Genomic DNA, 27,697 nt, shown 5'->3' with positions numbered 1-27,697 from the left:
CCAGACAGTGGGTTATGTCCCCCTTCCAGCAGGTGGAGTCAGAGCAAAACTCAGAGGGTCGCCTCTTATAAGCTGGAGCGCTCTCTCTGTCCCTTCAGTATTACTCTGACTCCAGCAGGTGAAAGATGGCAGACCCTTCGGTCCTCTAACTTGGTTTAGAAAGGATAGATTTTTCTTGTCTTTCTTATTTTCACTTGAAGTATTTCTTTACTTTGGATGGATCACTTTAATTAAAAATATTTAAAAAAAAAAAAAATTTAAAACAAATTCAGTTAAAAGTAATTTCAGGGACAGTCTCCCTCAGATTTTAGACTCTGGTTCTAAAACTTGCAAGCAGAGCCCGTGGTACTTTTTTGGGAGTAAATACTGTTCCTTTTTTATCACTTGCAGGTCCCCATTTCTTCTGGAGTGACTCGAAGGGCTCAGGGGTGAATGCTAGTGGTCCAGCCTCTCTCTCCACCCCCCCCCCCCAACTGATGTCTTTTCCCATATGCTTTAGAGCAAAGACCACTTTCCTTTTTAGTAGCCATCTTCTGGAACAACTCCATACTGTTTATATCTTTTTAAAGATGCAGTCTCCAAAATTGTACACAGTATTCCAAATGACGTCTCAACAGAAACTTATGCAAGGACAATATCACCTACCTTTTTCTGATGACCATTCCTCTCCCTGTGGCTTTTGCCATTGCCTTATCCACATGTTGGGCCACCTTAAGATCAATAGATACAATCATCCCCAGATCCCACTCTTATTTTGTACATAGAGGAATGTGCTTCTCCCATGGGTTTCTGCAGCCCATGCATAATTGTATTTTTAGTATTAAATCTTACCTGCCAGACTTTAGACCATTCTAAAACTTCACTAGATCGCTCCTCAAGCTTTCCACAACTTCCTGGCTGGTTACTTGTTGCAGCTTTTCATATCATCTGCAAAATGACAAACATTTCCTGATGGTTCTTCTGCAAATTCACTTATGAAATGTTGAAAAGAACCAGTCCAAAGACCAACCCTGTGGAACACCATTACTAATACTACTTTCCTTGGAGTGAACTCAGTTTGCCATTATCCTTTTTCACCTCCCATTTAACCAGTTTCTAATCCAGTCAGTCACTTTAGGGCCCATACCAAGTTTGCTCAGTGTATTTATAAGTCATGCAGAACTGTATCAAAGGCGCTCTCCTCAGATCTAACTCTTTGGTTATCCAGTCAAAGAAATTGATCAGATTTAACTGGCAAGTCCTTTTAGTGAAACCAAACTACCTCAGATATTGTAATCCGTTGACTTTCAGAAACTGCACTATCCTCTGTTTCTTGGTGTTTAGACAGGTGGATCCAGAATAAGTGGGTTAATGACCTCTACCAGCAGATGGAGCCGGAGCAAAGCTGACATCATGGTGTGTATATATATACCCCTGCACTGACATCAGCCCGGCAATATTCTTCGTCTCCAGCAGATAGTGGACATGTATCTCCCTACTGGGGATTGCTTAAAGTTTTTAGAAGAAGAAAAGGAAAATGTATTCGTCCCGCTCTCCTTTGGTAATACCATATGTTCCCTCCCTCAGTTGAGAATTCCTGAGGTGATATATGTTGATCCCTCCCTCCGATGAGTGCCTTGGTCCGGTAGCTGGTTTTCAGCTGGTGTGGACTTACCTGTAAAACAATTGAAAGGCAAGCGAGTGCAGGAAACCGAGTGCAGTGGTGAAGGTTTATGCCCTCTCCCCCTGCAACCGGAGACCGACTCTGTACTCAGCTGGGTCGGGCTGTGCTCAGGTAAAGAATAATTTAAAAAAAAAAAAAAAAAAAAAAGGGGGCCGAGAGAGTTTTTTTTTGTAGGGATTCCTCTTCCCTTCAGTCTCTGAGCTTGGCACGCTAATCCAACATTTGTTCCCACCTCTGGAGGAGCTTGGGGGTCGTGGATAGCCTGGCAAGTTGAACAGCCATTTTTGGCTAGGCCTTACTCTAAGGTTTTCCCTGTTCACTATTTGGTAGGCTGCAGTGGCATTTCGTGTGCTTTTCCTGTGCATTAGATTGCCCTTTTCAGTTCCGTCGGTTTGTGCGAGTGCGCCTAGTTGGAAGCTTAGTTGGGTGCTTGGTTTGGCTTCAGTGCTAGGGGCATGTATCTGAGCGTTTATACACACGCGCTTACCTATGCGCACAATCTGAGCGGCCTTGTGGGAGCTCAGTTTTTGGGTGCTCTTAGAGGCACAGGGTTGTGTGCCTAAAATTTGAACTCCTAAATTTTGGATGCCTAGTTTTTACAGCGCAGATACAGCTGGACGCATACTTCTCAGTCGCCAGTTAGAGCGTACTGACAAACTGATGGCGCCTGTAGCAAAGAAACCTAAGCGCCTTACCCTCTGTGCTCAAGAGAGATCCAAAGGCTTGTCATATTCAGGCATCTCAAGCTGGCATTCCCTCTAACTTGTGTCAGCACTGCTTGGAAGCTCAGGGGGTTCTTGCCAGCTTGATGTGGGCCTGGGTAAAAAGATGCCAGAAGGGTCACCTAACTGCTCCCCTAACTGGTTTGTCAACGGGGGAAGGTAGTTCAGTAGGCACAGGACAGGTGCCCCCTGGTTTTGGCTTGCATCCCTCTGCCTTTTCTTGAATGGAATTTTTTCAAGGATTCCAGTCTTTTCTTCAGGTGCAGTCCTCTGCCCCGATCAATCTTACCAGATCAGAGTCTCAGGTGGTGAAATCCTGCACGCCTGGTGCTGTGGCTAATCTTCGGAGTATGCCTAGATTGGTTGCCAGTCTTCCCAATAGGGATCCAGATGGCACAGATGAAAAAGCCTATCCTTACTCCTGGAGGATGAGGAAATTCCTCTTGGATTGGAGCTGTATAGAACTATGTTGCGGTTCTTATCATAGGGATGAGTTACCAGCTCTGATTTCTCAGACTTTGAAGATGCTGGGAGATCTTGGGGCTGAATCTATGTCTGAGCTGAAGAAAGATCCCATTTTTATTTCTTTGCATAAAGCCTCATGTTTGTTCAAGATTATGGAGGCCATTCAAAAATTGATTGATCTTAATTGGGGTGCCCCGGAAGCTAATTTCAAAGAGGGACGAGTCTTGGAAGGACTGTACCCCCTAGATCCAGCAGTGAGAGAGCAATTACACTTTCCAAAAGTGGATGCGCTTGTGTGTGGCATCACCAAGGGGACAACTATTCCCATAGAGGGAGGAGTGGCCTTGAAGGATGCACACAATAGGAGAATTGAGGCCATCCTTAAGCAAGCCTTTGAAGCAATGGCAATTACTTTTCAGATAGCTTCTTGTTGTTTTCTGGTGGCTTACTCCTGTTTACTTCTCTCTCAGGAGGTCAGTAATAGCGGCCAGGCATCAGTTATGGCTAAGAATCGGCAGGTGCAACCTCCAAGTCTAACCTTAAAAATCAGCCTTTAAAGGCTTGCTCTTGTTTGGGAGCGAGCTGGAGAAAATGGCCAATAAGTGGGGAGAGTCCCAGGTTCCTAATTTGCCAGAGAATAAGAAACAGACGCCGCTCTCCTTTAGCATGAGAGCTCATACTAGGGGATCCAAATGTTTTCGAGTCTACAGAGGAGTGGTCTTTCAGGGGGTTCAACCTTGTCTAGGTTTCCGTCCTTACGTCCCAAACAGCCCAGAAGGGGGTGCAGGCTCGGGTAGTGGACCCCGCCTCCTGAGCCCCCCAGTGAAGGTGTGCCGACCCACCCCCAGGAACAGGAGATAGAGGGTTACCTCTCTCTCTTTTATCGAAGGTGGGGCGAAATCACGTCAAACCAGTGGGTCCTGGAGGTGATACGAGATGGATAAGTGCTGGAGTTTCGCAGTATTCTTTGGGACATATTCATAGTATCTCTCTGCAAATCCCCGCAGTAGAGGCAGGCAGTGGAATGTTCATTGTCAAGACTTCTCAGTCTGAAGGCAGTGGTCCCAGTGCCCACGTCTCAAGAAAATGTGGCCCATATTCCATTTATTTTATTGTGCCCAAAAAGGAGGGCTCTTTTCGCCCCATCCTGGATCTCAAGGGGGTCAACTGTCATTTATGGGTGTCTTGTTTTCGCATGGAATCCTTGTGCTCAGTGATAATGGCAGTGCAGTCGGAGGAGTTGCTGATGTCCTTGAATTTGTCCGAGGTATACCTGCATATTCTCATCTGGCTAGAACATTAACGATTTCTGCGCTTCGCGGTTTTGGAGCATCATTATCAGTTTCGAGTGCTACCTTGTGGTTTGGCCACTGTGCCCGGAACATTTTTCCAAGGTTATGGTGGTGATGGTGGCAGTGTTGAGAAAGCATGGGATTCTGGTCCACCTGAACAACCTGCTGATATGGGACTGCGCGACAAGGCAGTCAGAGTCTTGTCAGACAATGCAACGATAATGGCCTATATCAACCATCAGGGAAGCACCAGGAGTTATCCTGTAGCTCTCGAAGCGAAGATGCTGATATCCTGGGTGGAGCAGCATCTGGCAATGTTGGCAACGTCACACACAGCGGGATCGATCAACGTGCAAGTGGATTTCCTCAGCTGCCAACAACTAGACCACGGGGAGTGGGAGCTATCGGAGGTTGTCCTGAATCTGATATCTCGCAGGTGCAGCAAACCTCATGTAGACCTGATGGCAACTCACATGAACGTCAAGGCGTCGCACTTCTTCAGTCGCATTTGAGATTACAGAGCAGAAGGTGTTGATGTGCTGGTGGTTCCTTGGCCATTCGACATTCTCCTTTACGTGTTTCCTTCACCCGGGATGAGTGAAGGACGTGGTTCCAGAGTGGCCGCGCTGGCCTTGGTTTGCGGACCTTGTCAATCTGGTCTTGGACGGGCCCCTGCACCTGAGTCATTTTCCAAATTTCCTTTGTCAAGGCCTTATCTTTTTAGATCAGGCGGATCGCTTTTGTCTAGCAGTCTGGCTTTTGAAAGGCGGCAGTTGAGGAAGAAAGGCTATCTGGAGGAGGTTATTTCTACCCTCCTTTGGGTGCATAAGACCTCTACGTCCCTAGCATATGTTTGAGTCTGAGTCTGAAAGATCTTTGAGTCCTGGTGCAAACTTCAAGGTGTTGATCCTCGCAGAGCTTTGTTTTCTCTGGTTCTTTCTTTTCTGCAGAAGGGCCTTGAGAAAGGGTTATTTTTTAATTCTCTTAAAGTTCAGGTCTCCGCTGTAGGATGTCTGAGGAGCCAGATCCACGGTGATCCTCTTGTGGCTCATCCTGATGTGGTATGTTTTCTCCATAGGGTGAAACATTTATGCCCACCGGCTCATAGGGTGTGTCACTCCTGGAGCCTGCATTTGGTTCTCCAAGGGTTGTGTGAAGCACCCTTTGAACCACTCAGGAAGGCCACATTGAAGTATAACACGTTGAAGGTGGGTTTTTTTGCTGGTGATTTGTTTGGCCAAGAGAGTGTTCGAACTTCAGGCGTTATCTTGCAGGGAACCCTGTCTCCGAATTTCGGATTCTGGAGTTTTGCTAATAACTGTCCACTCCTTTTTGCCGAAGGTGGTCTCCACCTCAATCAGTTTGTGGCGCTTCCGGCCTTTACGGATGTGGAGCTGAGGGATCCTCACACAAGAGAACTGAGACACCTAGATGTCAGAAGGGCCTTGTTGCACTATCTGGAGGTTACCAATAGTTTTCGTTTATCTGATCACCTTTTTGTCTTGTGGCATGGCACAGAGAAGGGACAGAAGACTTCTAAAGCTATTGCTCATTGGTTGAAAGACACTATTGCATCTGCATATATCTGTCGTGGTCGCCCAGTCCCAGAAGGACTAAGGGCTCATTCTACACAAGCGCAGGCGGCTTCCTGGGCAGAATGCCAGGTGGTTTCCCCACAGGAAATCTGCAGGGTGGCTACTTGGAAGTTTTTACACACCTTTGCCAGACACTACCGATTGGATGTTCAGGATTCGGACGTCGGCAATTTCGGAGCCAGTGTCCTCCGAGTGGGGCTCTTGTAGTCCCCAATTAGGGAAGCTTTGATATATCCAAGGAGTCTGGACTGATCTGGGTACATACAGGGAAAGGAAAGTTGGTTCTTACCTGCTAATTTTCATTCCTGTACTACCACAGATCAGTCCAGATGCCCGCCCACTGGGGAGTTTTGGGGTTGTGTGAAGAGAGCCTGCTCGATCTATACTGTTTTTTCTCTAGCCTTTTCTGAAGAATGGCATAGGCTTTTCTTTTTTTCTTGTTTTAATTCTACAGTTCTTTTCCTCATCCTCTGCTCGTTCTAGGGAATAGGGTTAGGTTAATCCATTAGAAGGTTATTTTTGTTCTCTAAGTTGGCTCTGCTTGGTTACTGATAAATACTGAGGAGCAGCAGGCGGCACACCAGGTTATGAGGCGGTGCCTGTGAAACTTTCTTTGTCTCCATCTGCTGGAAGGGAGGCAAAACCCAGGAGTCTGGACTGATCTGTGGTGGTACAGGAACAAAAATTAGCAGGTAAGAACCAATTTTCCTATATAAAATCGCCCATAACCCTTTCCTCCCATAGAAAATAATAAAAACTTAAAACACTGTTTCAAGCTTGCCTCCTTACATATCAGTTATATCCCTTCCACCCCCATCTCTCCTCTCTTGTAGGATAAAGCATATTTAGATTAAGTCTCGTCTCATAGGGATTTTGGTGTATACCTTGCATTATTTTCGTAGCCTTTGTCTGGTCCACCTCCATCCTATCTATATCCTTTTAGAGGTATAGCTTCTAGAACTGGACACACTACCCCAGATTCCCTATAAGTACCCGGATCAGTCCAGACCGTGGGTTGAGCCTCCTTTCCAGCAGGTGGAGACAGACTAATACTGAAAGGGTGGCCTACATGATGACAGAGCCTATCCTGTAATCCTTCAGTATTTGTCTGTCTCCAGCAGGTGATTCAGCTCACCCTTCGGTCTCCTGATCTCGGCTAGTTAGCTGGCTATCTTTCTTCTTTTCCTGGGATCAAGCAAGTACTTTCTTTTAGGAGTTAAATTGGCTCTTTCTTCTTTAAAAAAAAGAAAAAAATTAAATTTAAGATAGTCTTTTTTTCTGTGCAGGAGACGGCACCATCTCCTGGCTCTTGCCGGACTCGGGGGCTTTGCCCCCAGATTAGTTCTCACCAGTGATCTGTACAGTATCAGCATCGTCTCTCCTTATGCATTCCAGCATCCTTCTGTCTTAGTTGCGGTCCATAATGAATATGTATGTCCATGTGATACAATCTCTGTGACATCATCTAGGATGTGATGTTACTTCTTATCCCATCTTACATTTATTATTTATTTATTTATTTATCACTTTTATATACCGAGGTTCAGGTAACAGAGTTACTAATCACTTCGGTTTACATTCCAACAACAAACGAACAATGACATAAGATTGTCTTACAATGAACAGGGAGTAAAAACTTGGATAAATAACTTGGAGGAAACAAAGAGAGATAAAATAGATGGGCCTGGACTTGTGGGGCCTCGAGCCAACTGGGGAGAAGCTCGCTGATTGAAGGGTGAGGAAGAGGGAACAGGGCTGCTGCTGCTGCTGTTATATACGAGAAAGGCGACTTAGAGGATTGCTAAAGATGGGGTCTGTCCATGGAAGCTGTGGAGGCAAAGTAGTGCTAAGAGAAGGCTTGGATGAACAACCAAGTCTTGAGTCTTTTCTTGAAAGTGATTGGGCATTGTAAGGAGGCTCTTTATCTGCAGTCAATTACACCAATTTCTAATATAAGGTTATAATGCAAATTAGCTCCACCAGATCATAATTTAAGCTAGGCATGAAACATTTAAATATAGCAAGACATAAACCATTCTATTGTCCATGGAGGTGGAGTATACTTGGTGATGGTGAGTTCCTGATTAGTCTGACACTAAGAATCGCTTGCCTTTTTTTCTTGAGCAAACTCAACCTGAGGAGTCTTGAGTCTGCTGTATGTCATTATTTACATGTCTCCTCTCCAGGAGGATATTGGGAAGCTGCTGCGCTTTGAGTCCTCCGTCCTGCCTGCAGGGCAGCTGACCAGCCTGATGGACTATGCAAGCCGAATGCAGGCTGGGACCCGGAACATTTATTACTTGTGTGCACCAAACCGTCACCTGGCTGAGCACTCCCCCTACTTTGAGGCCGTGAAACAGAAGGATATGGAAGTGAGTAATACAGTGAAGTGTGAGAGGTCACAGAGGGGGTGAGGATGAGACAGTGAGGAATGAGCAGCATAAATCTCATAGAGGAGTTGTGTGGTCTCATGGAACAGAGGGGTTGAGGGTTGTGAGGGATGTAAGGTTTTGTGGAAGGGGAGGGGTTGAGGGTAGTGAGAGGTGTAAGGTCCCGTAGAGGGGGTTGGGAATGAAACCGTGAGGAGTGTGAAGTCCTGCAATAAGGGTGAAGTAATTAAGGATGCAAGGTCCTGCAGAGGGAGAAGGGAGCAAGGTTTTGCAGAAGGGATGAGAATGGTGAGAATGAGGCAGGGAAGGGGAGGGTTTGAGGTAATGGATGCAATTTCTTACAGGAGGCATGGGTATGAGATAGAGTGGGTGTGAGATATCACAGAAGGATGGAGTTCAGACATTGAGGGATGAGAGATCCCCAAGTTCCTTTGTGCAGAGTAATGCTTGAGCTTATTTGCTCTCCTGTGTGGATATCACCCCTGCCTCACAAGCTATACTCATATGGCTGGCCCAAAGATGTGGAATGTTTTACCAACAGAGATAAGATTGGAATCACAGCCGAACACTTAAAAAAAACCAACCAAAACTAAACTAAAAACTTGGCTATTTGAGCAGGCCTTTGTCAATTAAAGGTATTCCTCTTATCCCTTGCCCCTCTTTCCCACTAGTGCTAAGAGGAAGTTTTATTGTAGGAATGTTTATTATTTTTAATTATTTTATTGACTATTTGTATTGGTTTTAGAAGTTTTGATAATTGTTGTTTTTATTATTTTATGCTGGATGTGATGTTTACTATGTACACCGATATGATACTTGCTTTTGAATACCGGTATATAAAAGTGAATAAATACATAAATAAATAAATGAGAGCTTCTATTGATATAGGTACTGTTCTGCTATGAGCAATTTGATGAGCTGACCCTGCTGCACCTTCGGGAGTTTGACAAGAAGAAGCTGATGTCAGTGGAAACGGACATCGTGGTGGATCACTACAAAGAAGAGAAGTTCCAGGACAGCCGACCAGGTACAGACACAGCAGCAGGAGTAGCAAGCACCCTCAGACTCATATACACCTTAGGAGCTCAGATGTCTGCCTCCTAGAGGGGCTGCTTTATGGAAATCTGAAGAAAATGGAGCCCTTTTGGAGTAAACTTTCTTAACATCTGTTTTTTCTGCAAACTTCAATGAATACCGTATTTTTCGCTCCATAAGACGCACCTGACCATAAGACCCCTGGGGGTTGCAGGAAATTAATTTGTCAGGTCTTGGGGGGGGGGTCAGGAGGGTGGGGGGTTGTAGGAAATTAAGTCGGCAGGTCTTGGGGGAGTCGGGGGGGGGGGTTTGTTAGATTTTTGTTTGGTTTTTTTTTTTATATTCGCTCCATAAGATGCACATACATTTTTCCCCCACCTTTGGGGGAAAAAAAGTGCGTCTTATGGAGCGAAAAATACAGTACTTTCTAGTAATACTGTATTAATAGACACACAGCTTAAGTCTCTTTCCCTGATTGATATGCAAAAAGAAACTAATCTTCAGATGATACGTGCTGATGGCTGTATGTGTTTTTCCCTTGTGCCTGAGAAGAATTAGTGCATTTACTGCTATCACCTGATTTACTGATCCCTGCTATGAGAATGTTTTCTTGTGAAGACAGTAGCTTAATGTAGGATGGTTCTACTGTATAGGGAATATTTTATGTACAAATATGGTCAGAACTGTAACAGAGAGGCTTAGATTTTGGTGGCATTGCATTTGATTTTTTTATGGTGTATACTAATAGTTTTGAACATGAGAAACCCTTATTGGTGGGTTTAGGCTTAGGGCTAAGCACCTTGACAGTGCCATAGAAGCATCTTCTGCTAGCCAGGGAAGTGCTGTTATGTTATAAATTAGCCTTTTCTGTAGGCTTCCCTAGTTGGGTACCTTGCATGGTATTCAAGATACAGCAGCAGGACGCAGAGATAATGGAGGTAAAGAGGCGGGGGACGTATGAGGCTAATGACGTGGATTAATGGAGGGATAGGAGATTCCCAGAGCTATCAGAATGGCATTCCCCCAACAGCAGCCATGGTCAGCTAACAATTATAGAAACCTAAAAGAAAACCGCACCTGCTACATACCTTGCATTACTACTCAGGCACTAAGAGTACTCTAAGTCATTTTTTAAAATGTTATATGTTTGTAATTATTATTTCCCTGTACGTACCAGGATCAGTCCAGACTGCTGGGTTATGCTTCCCTTCCAGCAGATGGAGTCAGAGAAAAGCTGAAAAGCACCCCCTAGATGTACTGGTGTGCCACCTGCAATCCTTCAGTATTTCTCTGACTCCAGCAGATGAAGGAACGCATAACCTGCAGTCCTGTTCCTTGTCAAATTCCGTGATAATCCTGTACATTGGAAAAGGTTTGGCATTTGAGATATCCCTTAGACCTTTGGCTAGATCAATCCTGATTAAAAGATATATATCCATATAAATAATAATAAATACTGCCAGGAAAGGCAAGTGTACTGATAGCATCCTGAAGGGCAGGCAGGGCAATGCCCTAATGCCTTTTTACCCGGAGATTGTGTCCCTACCCGGTGAGCTGGGGGGAGTATTTACCGGTGGGCCGGTCACTCTCCCCCCTTCTATACAAGCCCAGAGATGATAAAATTCCTCTGGTGGGTGCTTGCTTGTGCTAAGGTATCAGGGAGGTGTTTCCCCTGCTTGGTGGCTGATTAAAAAAAAAAAAAAGAAGAAAAGAACTATTTCACAAAAGGACACATTTAAAAGGGTATTCAGACCTTTTCCTCAGCCCTAGTCTGCCGTAGTCTCCCAGGCCTCCGGAGGGGTGGATTACTTCACCCAGCTGCCTTTCATTTTTTCGCGCGCTTTTAATGCTGTGTAGGTCGTGTTGTGGGACTTGTGGGGAGCCATCTTTGCGGCTCCTCCGTGAAGGCCTCTGCTCCTGTTGTATCCCCGGGGGTGGGGGTGGGGGGGGGCATCGCAGAGGCCGATTTCTCTACGGGGTTTTTTCCCGTGCCGTGACCGCGCGGCTCGAGGAGCGATCAGGCAGCTCGCAGGCAGAGGCCTGTCCCGTCCCCGCGCGGTGCAGGTGCGGCGGCCATCTTGCCTGCTCCGGGTTCTGAAGCTGCACAAGGCTCATGGGGAGGAGATCTCCCTTTTCTCTCCCCGCCGGAGGGGTGAGCCCTCAACGACCCCAAGATTGGCAGCCAGATGCAGACCCTCCCCTGTTTTTGCCTCCGGGGAGGGGACCTTACGTAGGCAGCACCCATTTTCGTCCCAATTTTTTCTTTCTACTACATGACGTATATATGCAAACTGAGGCTGACTGGGACGCACAGTATCCTGCCCCGGCTAAACAATTTAGACCGGCTGCAGACCCAGGGAAAGCTGGGCCTCGGCTCTCCCACTCTGTTCCGGACGGGGGGGGTTTCCCATGCCCTCCATGCCTTCGGCTCCAGTGCCTCAGGATCCCCTCACGCTGTGGGAATGGTGGATTTTTTGCCTTCCCCACGGGGGGAAGAAGAGGTGCAGGAGGAGGGGTGGTCCAGTCCTTTTCCTGTGGAGACCCCTGACAAGTTTCATGCCTCAGGCCTCTGGTCAGAGAAGTAAAAATTCCTCTGTCACTTAAGTCCCCTGTGAACCTTCATGTCTCAGGTCTCTTGTCACTGGTCTCTTACTGTCAGAGAAGTAAAATTCCTCTGTCACTTTAAGCTGTCTGGGGGGAGAAAAAAAAAAAGAGGAAAAGTTTTTTACTTTTTATTAATCAGTACCCTGAACAAGGACCGGCAGCTTACGGGGGAAAGAGCGGAGAGTAATTTTCTCTCTCTCCCGCTCGCAGCAGCTGGGCACAGAAAGACTTTGCCGTTCCCGTGGCAACTCCTCTCCCCCCTCCCTCCCTCCCGATACACATGTGGAGAGAGATTCTCTGAGTAAGTGGTATATAAGAGTGAAGAAATAAATAAATAAATGTTAAAACAATTATCCATCCACACAAGGAGGCATGAAATAGGTGAGTGGTTGATGTCATCCAATGGTGTCAACTCAAATTCAGCGCTCAAAGCTCAGTAAAAACTACTGAGCATATGAGAGAGCCCCTCAGTCATTCTTCATCCAAGCTATTGCATGGCCATGTCCCAGTCTCTCTTAAATTTTTCAGCTTTTGGCCTTATAACGTGTTGCTACTTCATTGCTTTTATATTTTTTTGCCATTGCTTTGGCAACCCCGCAAATTGAACTTTTCAGTTCTCAGAAAAAAACATAAAAAAAGAAAGAGAAGTTAAGAGAAGTGTAGAGAAGGCCAAGAAGCCCGCACGCAGTGGCTTCAAAGCCTGTATCTATGGGCACCAAATGTCCATTAGGGATATGCATGCCATCTGCTATTGCCTGGAACTGCATCATGGCTCCTCTATCTGCTACACTTATAGTCTGATGTCCCATAGGATGTAGCAGCACCACGCCTGGAAGATGGAGATCATAAAGAGGACACTGGGAGGTAAGAGCCCCTGACCTCGGTGTGGGGCTGCTCCTCATCTAGGAGGAAAGTGTAGTCAGGCTTTCAACACATGGAGTCGAGACAGACATCTTCACTATCTAGATCCCGCATGCATAGAAAAGATCCTTCCCCCTCAGTGGCACTGGTTCACAGACCTGCCTGGAGTCGGGGGTTAAGCATAGCATGGAAGCGCTGGACAAGGCACCAAGAAGAGCACCTAAACGATGTAAGGGATCCTCTTTGGTGCTTTCTCCCATCAGAGCCAAAGAAAAAGTCATTAATGTCGCTGCAGGGCTCCACTGGAGCAAGCTCCTCCTCAATGCCAGCAGGAAATAGCCTAATTGGTACAGATCTCTTCATCCTTTATTGTGCCAAAACTTCCAGTGTCACCGAGTTATTTGTTTTGCATGGACCCAAGGCTGACCACGGCACTGAACGTGTCCTCTGTGCGATGCTCGTATTCTAAGGCGTAGTCTTCCCACTTGGCATGTCATGCCAAGGGACCATTAGTTGTATCAGAGCAGAGTGCCTCTGAGCATGAGCCAAGGAGTCCTGCTGCTCAGCTTAGTGCTTAGCGGAGGCACAGCCAGCCACCATCTATGAATCATAGCACCATTTAAAGGGAAGTGTTGACACAACTGGCACAAAGTGCCTCAGCTAGTTGCTGCCTGGCAGACACAGCTATGGTAAAGATTTCCTCCATGGCTGTACAGACTGCTCTTAGTGATGATGAGCCAGTCTGGGTTTCTGAAGAGGATGTCTCTCCTCCAGCACAAAGGATTCTCCAACCCAAAGAATTTCTTTACTTAAGTCCTGGAAACCAGAGAGGGAAATTGGGAAACTCTCCCGTCCAAGATGGAGGAATTTTTTCACATAGTGGGCCACCCTGCATCCCACATTGGTGCGTGCCTTTCCACAAGAGCTTCTACAGTTAAGTCCTCACTATGAGTGGATTCTCCTCATCCAGGTGACATCATGCCTGCCAGTGGCCCTTAAACTGGATTTAAAATACAGAGTCTAAGCTTCCCCAGGTTTTGGGGTTGTCCAACTTCCCTACTGCTTGGTAATAGTGGAGTCGGTGCTGGAAAGTGCTAATCGCACTTGTGTCATTCCAACATACCTCCTAGGAAAGACCCAAAGACATTGGATGTGTTTGAGGAAAACGGTTTTCCAGTGGTCCATGTTGAATACCTGGATCACAGCTCACCAACGCTTTATGATGCAATTATCTGTATGAATGCATGCAAAAGCTAAAGCATCCAGCAAATTCAACAGACCTAGAGCAAGCGGACTTCCACCAAATAGTGGAGTATATGGAGGAATGTAAGAAGCACCTCGCCGTTTCCACTTACGAAGCTTTTGACATTGTGGCAAGGTTTACGGTCTCTTTGTTAGGAGCACAATGGCTCATATGGCTGCGAGTGAGTGGCCTTGGAGAAGACTTGCATGATTGTCTTGCAGATATGCCTTGTTCGGTAACCAAGTTCAAGAGATGGTGATTCTGATTAAAGAACATCTATCCACTTTACAAGTGCTATCAGCTGCAGCAGGGGACCAATTGGCCCCCATCCAACACCAGTATTTTCCCTACAACCATTCATTCTTCCAAACATGCCCCTTCCACTCTTTTTGCGACTTTGAATCCTCCCACTCTTCACAGCTGTAGCTGCCCTCCAAAAATCAGCAGAGGGAAAGCTGTCACTCAAAGGCTGAACATCAGAATCATTTGAAGCCCAGGACCAGTTTTTGACTATTTTGAAACAGTGGCGAAGCCAGAACTGAATTTTTTGGGGGGCCAAGATTAACATGGGTGGGCAGTAGACATACAGATCTAGGCCCTACTAGTTGTACTCTTATTGATAAATAATGCCTTAGCATGTACCCTACAATGGATTTCTGAGTCATGTCACTCATGCATGTCACTCATGCAACAGACATGCATGAGTGACATTTTAAAATATTTTAATTCTATTACTTCAAGCACTTGCAAACATTAAAAATGCCTTATTAATCTGTATTAATTTATTTGATATTTATTGCAGTTTATACATTTTTTTTTTTTATCTTCCGCTTTTTGTACTTTTTTCAGCACTTCAAAGTGGATTACATTCAGGTACTGAATGGTTTTGTACAATATCATGGAAAAAGTAAACAAAGAAAACGTAACAAACGTCAGATTCAATCACATAATAAAACAAATATCTATATATTCTTTTATGAATCCTCTTTCCAAAAATGCATAGAACTACAATAAAACAACAATAATCATCATCATCATCATCATAAAAAGATTTGCAACAGGTACAGAACAGAACTAGAAAGTGCAAAAAAAATTTCAAATTTTGGCATCACCTTAGTGTATGATTTGTATCCTGTCCCAAACTTCGGAGGGTGCAAGTAACATATTTTAAATAAATAACTTAAGAAATCTCCTTTCGAATCTCTCACCTGGAAAGTGGTGTTTGTTGTGGCTGTAATTTCAACGTGAAGAGTAAGAGAACTTTTGCTCTGGTTTCATATTCACCATACCTGCAGTTTTTGCGGGGTTTTTTTGTTGGGTTTTTTTACAATAGAATGGTTTTACCAACCCACCCTAAGTTCCTTCTGAAAGTGGTATCTGCGTTTCACATTAATCAAGCCATTGTGCTACCTACATTCTTTCCAAGACCACATGCGCACAAAGGAGAACTGGCTCTTCAGTCCTTGGACTGTAAGGGAGCTGTGGTGTATTACCAAAAAAGGACTCAACCTCTCCGTCAAGCTTTTCAACTGTGTCCTTTGGTAATGGCAGGTGCCAAACACTATTTAATTGGCTAGTGGACTGTATAACACACTGTTACATACTGTCTGTCAAGGTTGATCAAGTGGGAGCCAAGGTAACTTCAGTAGCTCTTCTCAGGGCCACTTATATTAAAGACATTTACAAAGCTGCTACTTGGTCCTCTGACACCTTCACATCCCACTGATATCTGGACAAGGTGACAGTAACTTCAGAGAAGCAGTTCTGCACAGCCTGTTCCTCTAGTGGGGCCAGGTTATCTTTAAATGCTTGTACCGTGCAAACCTCAGCTTGGGACTCCCCATGCGTAATAACTTATTCATGCCTGCTTGTTGACAGAGAAAGCAAGTTTGTCTGTAAACAGGGTTCTTTGTAGACGGTTGGATGATTTAACTATACTTACTATCCACCTGCCTCTCTCTGGACAGCCTATTACCTTACTAAAGCTTAAGCTCTGGAAGAGCCTCTTGAGGAGCTCATGATGCAGTGTTTGTGTGCGCGGGAACTCCCACACGTGCTCAGTAAGATTTTACTGAGGTCTGAGAGCTGGGTTTGTGTCAGCGTCAGCAGATGACATCACCCGCTCATATTGGATAATTCATCCTGTTGTCTGTGGAGAATCCTGATTACGGGGAAGCAAACTTGCTTTTCCTTCATGCAATTCTGAATCTCTTGGGAGATCTGCTATGTTAGACAGTAATCTCAAACTCACACTCAGCATCAACCAGTCCTATCCCACTGAATGCCAGATAATCAGAGAATTGCAGGGGAGCTGTTCAAATAAAAGTCTTTTAACTGATACAGAGTGGTGTTACTGCTTACTGCATGTACTCTTGGAGTGCTGCCAGTACACCTTCTGTGTTACATATTGCTACCTCTTTTTCCCTTTGCAGCTTCAGAACGTCTGTCAGAGAAGGAAACAGAGGACCTCCTGGCCTGGATGCGGAATGGCTTGGGAAATCGCATCACTAACATCAAGGTGAGGAAGTATAGTGCATCTGTGACCCAGTGCACTGACAGCATTGGCATCTCAGTGAGATATCCAGGAAGTACAATGCATCCATGACACAAGATACTGATTGCATTGACATTATTAGCAATATAAGATATAATGGAGCTAGAAAAGGTTCAGAGAAGGGTGACCAAAATGATAAAAGGGATGGAATGGCTTCCCTATGAGGTGAGGATAGGTCGGCTGAAGAAACGGCTGAGAGAAAATATGATAGAGGTCTACAAACTCATGAGTGGGGTGGAACGGGTAAACAGGGAACTATTATTTACCCTTTCATATAGTATTAGGAGTCAGTCTTTGAAGCTAACAGCACATTTAAAATAAATCAGAGAAAGTATTTTTTCTCCTAGGACAAGCAGGATGATGGTCCTCACACATAGGTGACATCATCAGATGGAGCCCGGCATGAAAAACTTCTGTAAAAGTTTCTAGAACTTTGACTAGGCACACTGAGCATGCCCAGCATGCCACTATACTTTCATCCATGCGGGATCCCCCTTCAGTCTCTTCTTTTCCGCAGAGCTGTTGCCTCGCAGGGTTTTGGAGCTCTGATCTTTTTTGTAAGACTATATATGTGGTAGAAAGACGTCCATTACAGATGGACATAATCTCTGTTACTGATGCCTTGGACTGGACCATGACTAGCAAACTGCTATCTCTGTAGCTTCATTTCACTGCAGTCATAGAAGTCCAGGGCTTGGAAAATGAAGGAGTTGCATAAGACTCTAAGGAGCTGCAGCCGATTCTCCTCCCACAGCAGAGTTGCTTTGTGTTCCCTGGGAGTAGAGTTGAGCAGGAAAGAGGAATCTCATTGGTGGAAAAGGCTGATACCTCAGGGTCGAACAAACAAAAAGCTAAGAAAAAAGAAATGCTCTCTAGAGCTGGTGGTGCATCCGGAATTGAAAAAGTATCTGTTGGTGCCAAGGCACCTTCCTTTGGCCCTGGTGCCATTGACACATCAGACTTCATTAAAGCGCAAAACATTGGTACTATTGATGCACAAAACCTTGTTACACAAATCCTTGATGCACCAAGCCCCAGAGCATGCAGTGCATCGAACTTTGACACCAAGTGTTGGAACAGACTGCTTCATTGTTGATGAACCTGCCAACTCAACTGTTCTCTTCTTTACTAACTCCCAAATGGAGAGGAAAATTGTCAGGAGCAGCAGGTGATATAATACACTTACCCCACCAATCACCAGAACAATGTTACCATCGAGATGATTGGAGCAAGGCCCTCGTCTAGAGATGCCGGATCCCTTTTGTTCTGTGGTCCCCTTATTTTTGAACCAGCCTCTGGGGCAGATCGTACAAAGTCCAAAGGGTGTGCAAGGGTATCAGGAGAAGATGTTCACCTCCAATGCCTGGCTAAAGAGCACGTCAGCCCTTGGACCGAGTGGCGGAATTGGTGAAAACTTTCTTTACCTGTCTGGCTTCTAAGGATAAAGATACTCTCCAACCTCTCCTTTCCAAGATATTGGATTTACTCCCATGAGGAGAAGTCCCAGTTTCCCCACATAGACACCCCAACAGATCCCCCACGAGGTGGTTTTAGTCCCCGACTCTTGCTTGCAGCTGAGTCCAGCCAGTCTGAGGAGGTTCACCAGGAGTATACACCTTTGAAATCACTAAGGTCCTCCTCTGTTGCCTAATTCATCATTTTCCTGGATTCGTGTTACCTCCCCTCTCAGATCTGAGGGTTTGATGGGGATACCCTCTGATCCTTTAACTGAGCTTCTGGAACATTCTTCTCCACTGGGGGACCTCTCTTGCTCCAGATTTCTGGACAAATTAGGTACAGTGCTCAGAGTCCATGTTTGCAAGAAGAAGGATCCTTGCATAAAAATCTTCAGCCTTCTCCTGATTCTAGAGATTTCGTATGAGCCAGCAGCCATTCCAATCCATTTTATTCTGCAAGAGTTACAATCAAGAATGTGGAGAACCCGATTTCTTGTGTCCCAATAGCAAGGAAATTAGACCTCAAGTGCAGAATACAAAAATCTCTGAATTATGAAGTAGTACATCTACCTCATCAATCAGCAGTAGTGGAGTCAGTTCTTAAAAGAGCCAAGAAAACAAGAATATTTTTCAATACTTCATCAGGAAAGAATCCCAGGTTCTTAGTTTTGATAAGAAAGTATTCTAGAACTCCATGCTCAATGCATGGATTTCTGCTCACCAATTCTACATAGTTCAATACTTACATGATTGATTGTAAAACTTGAAGCCATACCTCCCATCAGGTGATACCAGGTCGGCCTATCCCCAACTGTTTCTAGACATGGAAGAGTTCATGTGCCATCTTATTTGGCCAATTTATGAAGCATTTGACATGACTGCCCGGTCTTCATCGGCCTCCATAGGAACACATCAGTTGGCTTGGTGTAATGGGATTGCTTTTCCTAAGTCTGACAAGCTTGACGGGATGTATTTATTCTTACCATTGATTCCTTCATCATGGAATCGTGTGGGAAAGGAGGAAGTAAACAACAGATGCACAGGCTCTCTCTGGTGAGGGATTTAGTCACAAAAGAACAATTGTTTCCTCTCCCTGGACCATGTTTTGGTTAAATGCATGTCATTTCTCAAAACATGTTTCAGATGTGCAGTCAAAAAAGGTACAATAGAAGCATGGATGGGAGAGGGACAGACAGAGAATCCTGAATGTTCAGCCACCCTCCTAATAACTGTAAGAAAAGTATTTGTACTACATTATTGCAACTATCGTCTTTGCTATACCATAGCTGCAGTAGAGCATAAGCTAGCATTAGTAATAAAGCACTGCTTGTCCTAGAATCTACAGCTGTGCTGACTCAGGGTATGAGGGTGTGAGTGTGGAATGAAATGCCTTGTGTAGCAGATCCTGTCAGGAGAGGAGCCTGCAGTATACTGGCTTTGTGTTTCAGTGCAGCAGATCCTGCAGAAAGGGGCTTGCAGGACACCGTTCTTGTTTGTGTTTCAGGGCAGTGGACATGTGTCTTGCCACACCCACAAAGTTTACCTGTGACACTTGGTTGCATGCCAGCAGCTTGTGGAACGATATCCATAAGTTAGTGGACATCCCCTGCCTAGAAGACCCCCCTCATCAGAGATAAACTCAGGGAAACAGTTGCTCAAATCAAAGAGCAACATGTGGCAGTCCAGTTCCTCTCAACCAGCTCAGAGCCCGCTGGCTGTACTATGCATGTGAAAGGCTGTACTTCCAGAGATACCCCTTCTGATAATTTCAAAGATAGCTTATCTTGCCTCTATTTCTGCAGCAGCAACACCTTCCGGCCCAAAGTCACCAGGAAGAACACTGTCAACCTAAAGTGGCACACAGACCCAAACTAAGCCTAGGCCAAGTTATTGACCATCCTCCAAACCCAACAATCATCCTCCCCGGTAGGCAGGAGGATCCAGCTCGGAATGGCGCGAGATTACCAAAGATCGCTGAGTACTCAAAACTGTGGAGTCTGGATAGCGCTTAGGTTTCTCCTGACTTACCAGGCTTACTCATTGCTCAGCCTTTTATAGTTTATTGATTTTTCTATACCGCCATATTGGCATTAGCCTTCACAGCGGTTTACAATTTAAAACAGTAATGGAAATACAGTAAATATATCCAATAAAAGATAACAGTTAAAATTTTGAAAAGCACATTAATAAAGTATTTAGCTGTTAAAAATAGAAATTAAAATTATTAAAATAATAAAACTATTCCTTGAGGTATTATTCAGAGCTAAAAAATCCAGATCTATCTCACTCAGCGCAGCGAGAGACCTGAGGCTCCCACCTCACATTTAAAGAGCCAGGAAAGAATTTTAAAAAAAAGGTGCTACCGAATGGGGAATTTGAGCGGGGGTCTGTACTGACTCCTGCCTCAACCCAGGGCTGCCACTCAAGGTGGCCCCGACTACCCCATTGAAAAAACAAATATAGCCATATGGCAACTGCCCCCAAAGACCATAAATAAATAAGTGTCCTGGTCCCCAAACACCTCCATCCCCACTGCCCCCTGTCCAAAACAATGTCTGGGCCCCAAGCCCCCCCCTCCCAAGAGCTAAAAAAATAAAAATTGTCCCAGCAGCCCTTCCCATACCCACCACTCACCCCCGAAATTAAAAAAAAAAAAGTTTAGGGTCCAGGCCCCCACCCCCCTCCTGCACTCCTAACCTTAAATTCAAGACGGGGCTCCCACGGTGTTGTCTGGGACACTCCCTTGCACCCAGCCCAGTCGGCACCATTTTCCAAAATGGCGCTGACCTGACCCCCAGCCATGTGACTGGGGCAAGGTCCGGGCATGGGAACCAGGCTATGTGGCTGAGGTCTGATTCCCGGACCTTGCCCCAGTCCACATGGCTGGGGCAAGGCCAGGTTGGCACCATTTTGGAAAATGGCACTGACCGGGCTGGGTGCAAGGGGAGTAAGAACATAAGAACATAAGAAAATGCCATACTGGGTCAGACCAAGGGTCCATCAAGCCCAGCATCCTGTTTCCAACAGTGGCCAATCCAGGCCATAAGAACCTGGCAAGTACCCAAAAACTAAGTCTATTCCATGTAACCATTGCTAATGGCAGTGGCTATTCTCTAAGTGAACTTAATAGCAGGTAATGGACTTCTCCTCCAAGAACTTATCCAATCCTTTTTTAAACACAGCTATACTAACTGCACGAACCACATTCTCTGGCAACAAATTCCAGAGTTTAATTGTGCGTGGAGTGTCCCAGACAACACCGTGAGAGCCCCAACTTGTATTTAAGGCTGGGGGGGTGCTGGAGGAGGGTGAGGGCCTGAACCCTAAATTTTTTTTTTTTGTTTTGCTTTTAAAATTTACCTTTTAATGCCACTAGAACTTTGGGATATGCTTTTTGTTCCCAACTGCTTTACATGGCTGACATTGTGGGTGTTTCTCTTCCTTTTAATCTGGCTTTGATTCTGTTTGAAGATTTCTCCATTCTTTCTTTCTGTAAAAAAATATCAAGTCATGGCTTAAGAAAGGTTTTTAATTAGGTTAAAAAAAAACAACCTATCCTTTTTGACTTGAGAGTTACCCATGCTGATAGTTTCACGCACTGGAGAAGTGCATTGTTCAATTTAGCCACCATGAGAAAATTATGCCCCCAAATGTGTAAGGCAAAATGTCTCCAGATCTGGTTTCCCTATTTAGATTCTTTGCCTCCTAGAGCAAGAAACCAAATACTGAATGATCTGGCTTGATTGAATATCTTCTCTGCCTGTTTTAACTTAATATGTTTATCTTTGTTTTGGTACCAGCTATATATGGCTTTGTGCTCTTTCTTTTGGGGTTGGGAGGTTTGGAGGGGGGTTGGGGATACTGTTCCTTGTGGGGTGTTTTTGTGATTCATGGTTGAATTTTTCTGGTACTATATTTTTCTGTTGGACATGGAGTGGTACAAAGTCAATCACTTCATGTCATTTTTTTGTATGTTATTTTGTTAAAATCAATAAACAGATTTGATCATGACCACGGTAACTTTCAAACAATGTGTTCGGCCCGCGCACAGGGACATGGGTGTGTTATAGCTTGCGTGCCTACATGCACACACGTTATAAAACAGCCTGACCGTGTGCATCAAATTTTAAGTGGGCATGAATGCTGCTTCTCCCATGTAAACCAGGGGATTTTAAAAGGGACGCATGCCAGTGCCATTTCCCGTTTTACCAGTTTGTCCCCAGTTCACCCAGTTAAGAGAGAGGTCTTTCAAACCCCCCTAGTTTAATAGCCTTCACTTCCCAAGTTATCCCTGACCCTTAAAACCCGCAGATCTGTCTATTTATCTTTATTTTATAACTCACACGGCATCCATAGCAGAAGTAACGTTACATGGCAGGGAGCCTTGGCGTGTGCTGGATTGCATAAGTATTTACAAGCACATCTCAGGTTCACACCCTGAAATCCTCATGCTCTGCCCAGACCATGCCCAGCCCCTTTTTGAAAACTTCTGAGATGTATGCGCTCTGGGAGATACATGCATATCCGGGCAGCTTTTAAAATCCACTCAGGGTTGGAAGGCTCCCATAAGACCTTGCTTGCATCCCAGGTATGTCAAGAGTTACAAAATTTTAAGTCAAGGCAGGCTGAGCTAGACACTGCGTCGATAGCTCGTAATTTAGAATTAGTAAAACAAACATTTTGAAGGCGATAATAAAGCAGGTAAAATATTGGCTAACAAGCTGACGGGGTAATAAAGTCAGAATAATGTGATGAAAATGGGAATATTTTGACTATGAATCAAGATATCGGACAACGATTCCTGCGTTTTTACTCTGCTTTTTATAGTGCCAGTCCTGCTATAACACAGGCTCCCATTCTCACATGCACGCACCGGGGCTCACCGCAATCCCCTTCTTCACTGCCATGGGGATGGGCTACTTCGGCAGATCTTCTTTGCCGCCACAGGGACAGGTTGCCGTAGCAGCCTTGCTTTGGTGGGGGTCTTCGCCACCAGGGAGATGGGCTCCCATGGCAGCCTTGTTTCGGCAGGTCTTTGCCACCATGTGGCCTCTCCTGCTGCTGCCCTCCCAGGTGTGCCGGGAATTAAAAAAAAAACAAAAACAAAATCACGTGATGAAAGTTACAGGCCCACCGGGGGAAGCCCGATCCCCCGATAGGGCAATCTGCCCCTGCTCAGGCCTTTCAGAGAGGGTTCCAGGGGATAGGGGGCTATCTCCCTGATGATCGGATTTGAGGGATTCTTCTTGTAACATTTCCGATAGCTCATCCTCATGGAGACATGAATGACAAAGGAAAGGCTCTCAAGTGTTAATTAGGTCGCTCCTAGCAAATATACTTTTGGTGAATAATTTTAATTACTGTTGCTTATTGGGGGTGGGGGGATAGGGATTAGGTATTACTCATTTTGATAAATTTTAAAGACAGATTATAAGAACATAAGAAATTGCCATGCTGGGTCAGACCAAGGGTCCATCAAGCCCAGCATCCTGTTTCCAACAGAGGCCAAACCAGGCCACAAGATCCTGGCAGTTACCCAAATACCAGGAAGATCCCATGCTTCTGATGCAATTAATAGCAGTGGCTATTCCCTAAGTAAACTTGATTAATAGCAGTTAATGGTCTTCTCCTCCAAGAACTTATCCAAACCTTTTTTGAACCCAGCTACACTAACTGCACTAACCACATCCTCTGGCAACAAATTCCAGAACCTAATTGTGCGTTGAGTGAAAAAGAATTTTCTCCAATTAGTCTTAAATGTGCTACTTGCTAACTTCATGGAATGCCCCCTAGTCCTTCTATTATTCGAAAGTGTAAATAACCAATTCACATCTACTCATTCAAGACCTCTCATGATCTTAAAGACCTCTATCATATCCCCCCTCAGCCGTCTCTTCTCCAAGCTGAACAGCCCTAACCTCTTCAGCCTTTCCTCATAGGGGCGCTGTTCCATTCCCTTTATCGTTTTGGTCACCCTTCTCTGTACCTTCTCCATTGCAACTATATCTTTTTTGAGATGCGGCGACCAGAATTGTACACAGTATTCAAGGTGCAGTTTCACCATGGAGCGATACAGAGGCATTATGACATTTTCCGTGCCAAGAGACATTAGGTTCACTTATACTGTACTAAAATTCTTATGCACTATCTTTTATATATGGACCATGATTGAGTTATTGTTGTTTTCATTTTGTCTTTAATAAAAATTGTCACATTAAAAAAAAAATAAAGGCTAGCACCAGCAGCCTGTTCCACTCTGGTGAAGATGGAGCCCATCCTATCGGAATAGGCTCTCCCTTCCCCAGAATGTTCCCTAGTCATTAATAAATCTGAAAACGTCTTCCCCGCACCATCATTTCATCCATGCACTGAGACTCTGGAGCTCAGCCTGCCTCTGGGGTCTTGTGCATGGAACAGGGAGCATTTTTGAGAATGCAACCCTGGAGATTTCTGGATTTCAGTTTCCTATCTAAAATCCTAAATTTAGCTTCAAGAACCTGCCTCCTATGCCTTTCTATATCGGTATCTTCATATACCATGAAGTCATTTTCTCCGTAGCACTCTCTAAAATCTTATCCAGGTGATACATGAGATCCACTACCTTCGCACCAGGCAGGCAAGTTACCAAGCGATCCTCATACCCATCAACCAACCAGCTACCTACATTAATAATAACTGAATCATCCACTATAACAGCCGTCCTCACCGTTCCCTCCTGGGCACACGGCCCTGGAGGCACATCCTTCGTGTGAGAGGATAAGGCATCACCTGGAGGGCAGATCCTAGCTACAAGATCACTTCCTGCCATATCAAGGTGATGGTCTCCTGCCAGGTGATTTTGCTCCTCCAAAGCAGCACAAGGGCTGCTTGTCTGGAGTTTAGCCTGCTCTCAATGTCCCTATATACCTCTCTGTCTGTCCCAGCTCCACTCTTGCAATTCTAACTCCCACACCACCGATCCTTCACACTTCTTCCCACAGTTGTACAGTTATGTGATGTGTGGCAATGTGAGAACTATGAGGTCACTAAGGCCTAGTTTCTGATTACATTTTTAGCCAGAGTAGTCACTCAGGCTAAGTAATTCCATTACATATATGAACATACCCTGGGTGTTCATTATTTTACACCTGAATGTTTTATGATATTGTTGTTTTAATTGCCCTTTTGCCCTTTTCTTGGAAGGTGACCCCTCGATTGGACACACACCCAGCTATGATCACAGTCTTGGAGATGGGAGCTGCACGACACTTTCTGCGAACGCAGCAGCTGGCAAAGACCAGTGAAGAGCGAGCCCAGATCTTGCAGCCAACACTGGAGATCAACACAGGGTAAAGTATCAAGGGTAGGGGGCAGGGATTAAAGAGAGAAACACATGGGGTAAGGCAGCGAGGGAGGGGGACAGGCACTGAACTGAGAAACATGGGGTGAAGAAGTGAAGGAAGGGATGGAGACTAAAAGGTCTCCATCCCTCGGTTCACTTGATGCTTCAGTGCCCTTGCAACAATCGATGCCTCGGTGACCTCCCTGCACTCAGTGCTATGGTGACCATGGTACCCTCGATGCTGCTGTCTTCTTGATGCCCATGGTGCTCTCGATGCCCACAAGGCCTTCGATGCCATCTATGCCCTTGATCCATCAAGGTGCTGCATGGCCACCTTCAGGGCTGTCGATGTCGAAGCAATGGCAGGCCCTCCATACTGTTGAGGTGTGTACCCTGGATGCTCGGTTCACCATTAGGTCGTCAAGGTGCACGGCTTTGGTGCCAGCATGACCTCAATGCCTTTGTGATGCGGTGCTGCCCCAATACCATTGACACCAACGTCTCTCATTACCTCCTCGACTACATCGAGCTCCACCGATCAGGCACCAGGTTCGCCATTGAGCACCATTGTTGCCCCTGTGGCCATCGACCGCCAGGACTCTCTGAAGCCCCCGCGTGACCCTGCATCCCTCCTACACTTTCCTATATCATTGGTACCCATGTGTACCAAGACAGCCAGCTCCTCCCCAGCACTATCTAAAATTCTATCCATGTGATGCATGAGAACCGCTACCTTCGCACCAGGCAGGCAAGTTATCAAGTGATCCTCTCAACCACTAGCCACGCAGCTATATACATTTCTAATAATCGAATCACCAACTACAATGGCTGTCCTAACCCTTCCCTCCTGGCACATGCTCCTGGAGACATATCCTGGATGTGAGAGGATACTACATCTTGAGGGCAGGTCCTAGCTACAGAATTGCTTTGTGCCTCACTAAGGTGAGGCTCTCCATCCAGGCGACTTTTCTCCTCCAAGGCAGCATAGGGCTGCCAAATTGGAGGTGGGACTATTCTACTATGTCCCTGAAGGTCTTCTCTGTCTTCCTTAGCTCCTCCAGGTCTGCCACTCAAGCCTTCAGAGATTGGATTCGTTCTCTGAGGGCTAGGAGTTCTTTGCACTTAGTGCACACATACAACCTCTCACTAACTGGGAGATAATCATACTTGCCACACTCAGTGCAAAAGACTAGATAGCCTCCCTGTCGATGCTGGACCTCTATCTGCATCTTCATTTTGTTGATTTATCATCAAGTTAAAATTTCTAAGGGAGTAGGAATGTATAGTTAATCAAATGTGCTTTTAGTTTATTGATTTATTTTATATTTGTCAGTGACCTTCAAAACACTATAGTCAATCTACTTATAACTACCTAGGTACCCACTTATTGACTCTTGTTTTGACTCTTGTTTTGAATTGAATTCCTTATGTATCAAATCTGCAAGGGGTGCAGGGCTTCTGAAAGCTGGAGCTGTGGAGACTGAAGCTTCGATAGCTTGTGGTGACCTCTGGAGTCCTCTCCCGGGGCTGCTGGGTAAGGTATGAAGAGCCTTACAGTCTTCTGTTGCAAGGGGTGCAGGGCCTCTAGAAGCTGGAGAATTAAACCTGGATAGCTCACGATGACCCCTGGAGTCCTCTCCTGGGGCTGTTGCGTATGCAGATGAGCCTTCCGGTCCTCTTCTGCCATCAGTTTATACTAAAGGGATACCTCTCCCTTTTCAACGAACCCCGTACATTTGAAGGATAGATTGTAGACAAACCAAGAAGCCTCGTGAGACAGTGGCTGAGCAGGAACACCCCACATATACTTAGTAAAGGCTTCTAGGTCTTTCTGAGCTCTCTGGGAGTACGTTCTGCGTTGGTGCCATCAGATGACATCACCCACTTACGTGGCTGAATTGTGCTCTCTATGGAGAACGCCTGTTACAGGTAAGCAACTTTGCTTAAAGCAGCAAGGGAGGGGGATGGGCACTACAGAGAGAATCATATGGGGTAAAGTAATGAAGGGAAGGGGGGGAGGAGGGGGCCAGGTACTAAAGCGAGAAACACATGGGATAAAGCAGCAAGGGATGGGGAACAGCGATTAAAGAGAGATTGTAATCCAGTCCTCTTACATCATAATGTATATGTACTAAGCATTTTTCATCTAAACTGCATCTCAGTGTGCTGTGCAATCAGACTGTGGCAGCAGGAGCCCTGCAGCAGAGGGGCAGGGGAGAGAGTTTAAGGATAAGGATGATTTTTTTATTCAACTATAATAGTAAGAGCTGAGGCAGGGGGAGCTAAAGGTAAACGGGCAAATGGAAACATTTTTAGAAACAGAAGAAGTGCTGATTTTAGGGCCTTTCTGTTCCCATCGAGCCCTGCCTCAGTTCTTAGTAATTTCACTTATTTTGGTGGATAAATGTCCTTCTTTTTAAGAAATTGTCCTATGTCTTGGCTGCATAGTTGTCCTGATTTTTAATTTGGCCTTACACGGAAAAAGAAATTCAACT

General features: G+C 45.4%; 1 protein-coding gene across 1 annotated transcript in view; it reads left to right on the top strand.

Annotated features, from left to right (window-relative positions):
• TRAP1 (TNF receptor associated protein 1) overlaps positions 1-27,697 on the top strand; it is a 133,223-nt gene that overhangs the window by 89,879 nt on the left and 15,647 nt on the right. Inside the window, exons 13-16 of the mRNA XM_029576390.1 lie at positions 7,924-8,109; positions 9,016-9,154; positions 16,303-16,388; positions 25,064-25,209. Of these exons, the coding sequence (XP_029432250.1) occupies positions 7,924-8,109; positions 9,016-9,154; positions 16,303-16,388; positions 25,064-25,209 (557 nt within the window). The remainder of the gene's footprint in view (positions 1-7,923; positions 8,110-9,015; positions 9,155-16,302; positions 16,389-25,063; positions 25,210-27,697) is intronic.

Source organism: Rhinatrema bivittatum, chromosome 14, assembly GCF_901001135.1.
Source record: "Rhinatrema bivittatum chromosome 14, aRhiBiv1.1, whole genome shotgun sequence".
Taxonomy (NCBI): Eukaryota; Metazoa; Chordata; class Amphibia; order Gymnophiona; family Rhinatrematidae; genus Rhinatrema; species Rhinatrema bivittatum.
This window is presented reverse-complemented; position numbering and strand designations above follow the sequence as displayed.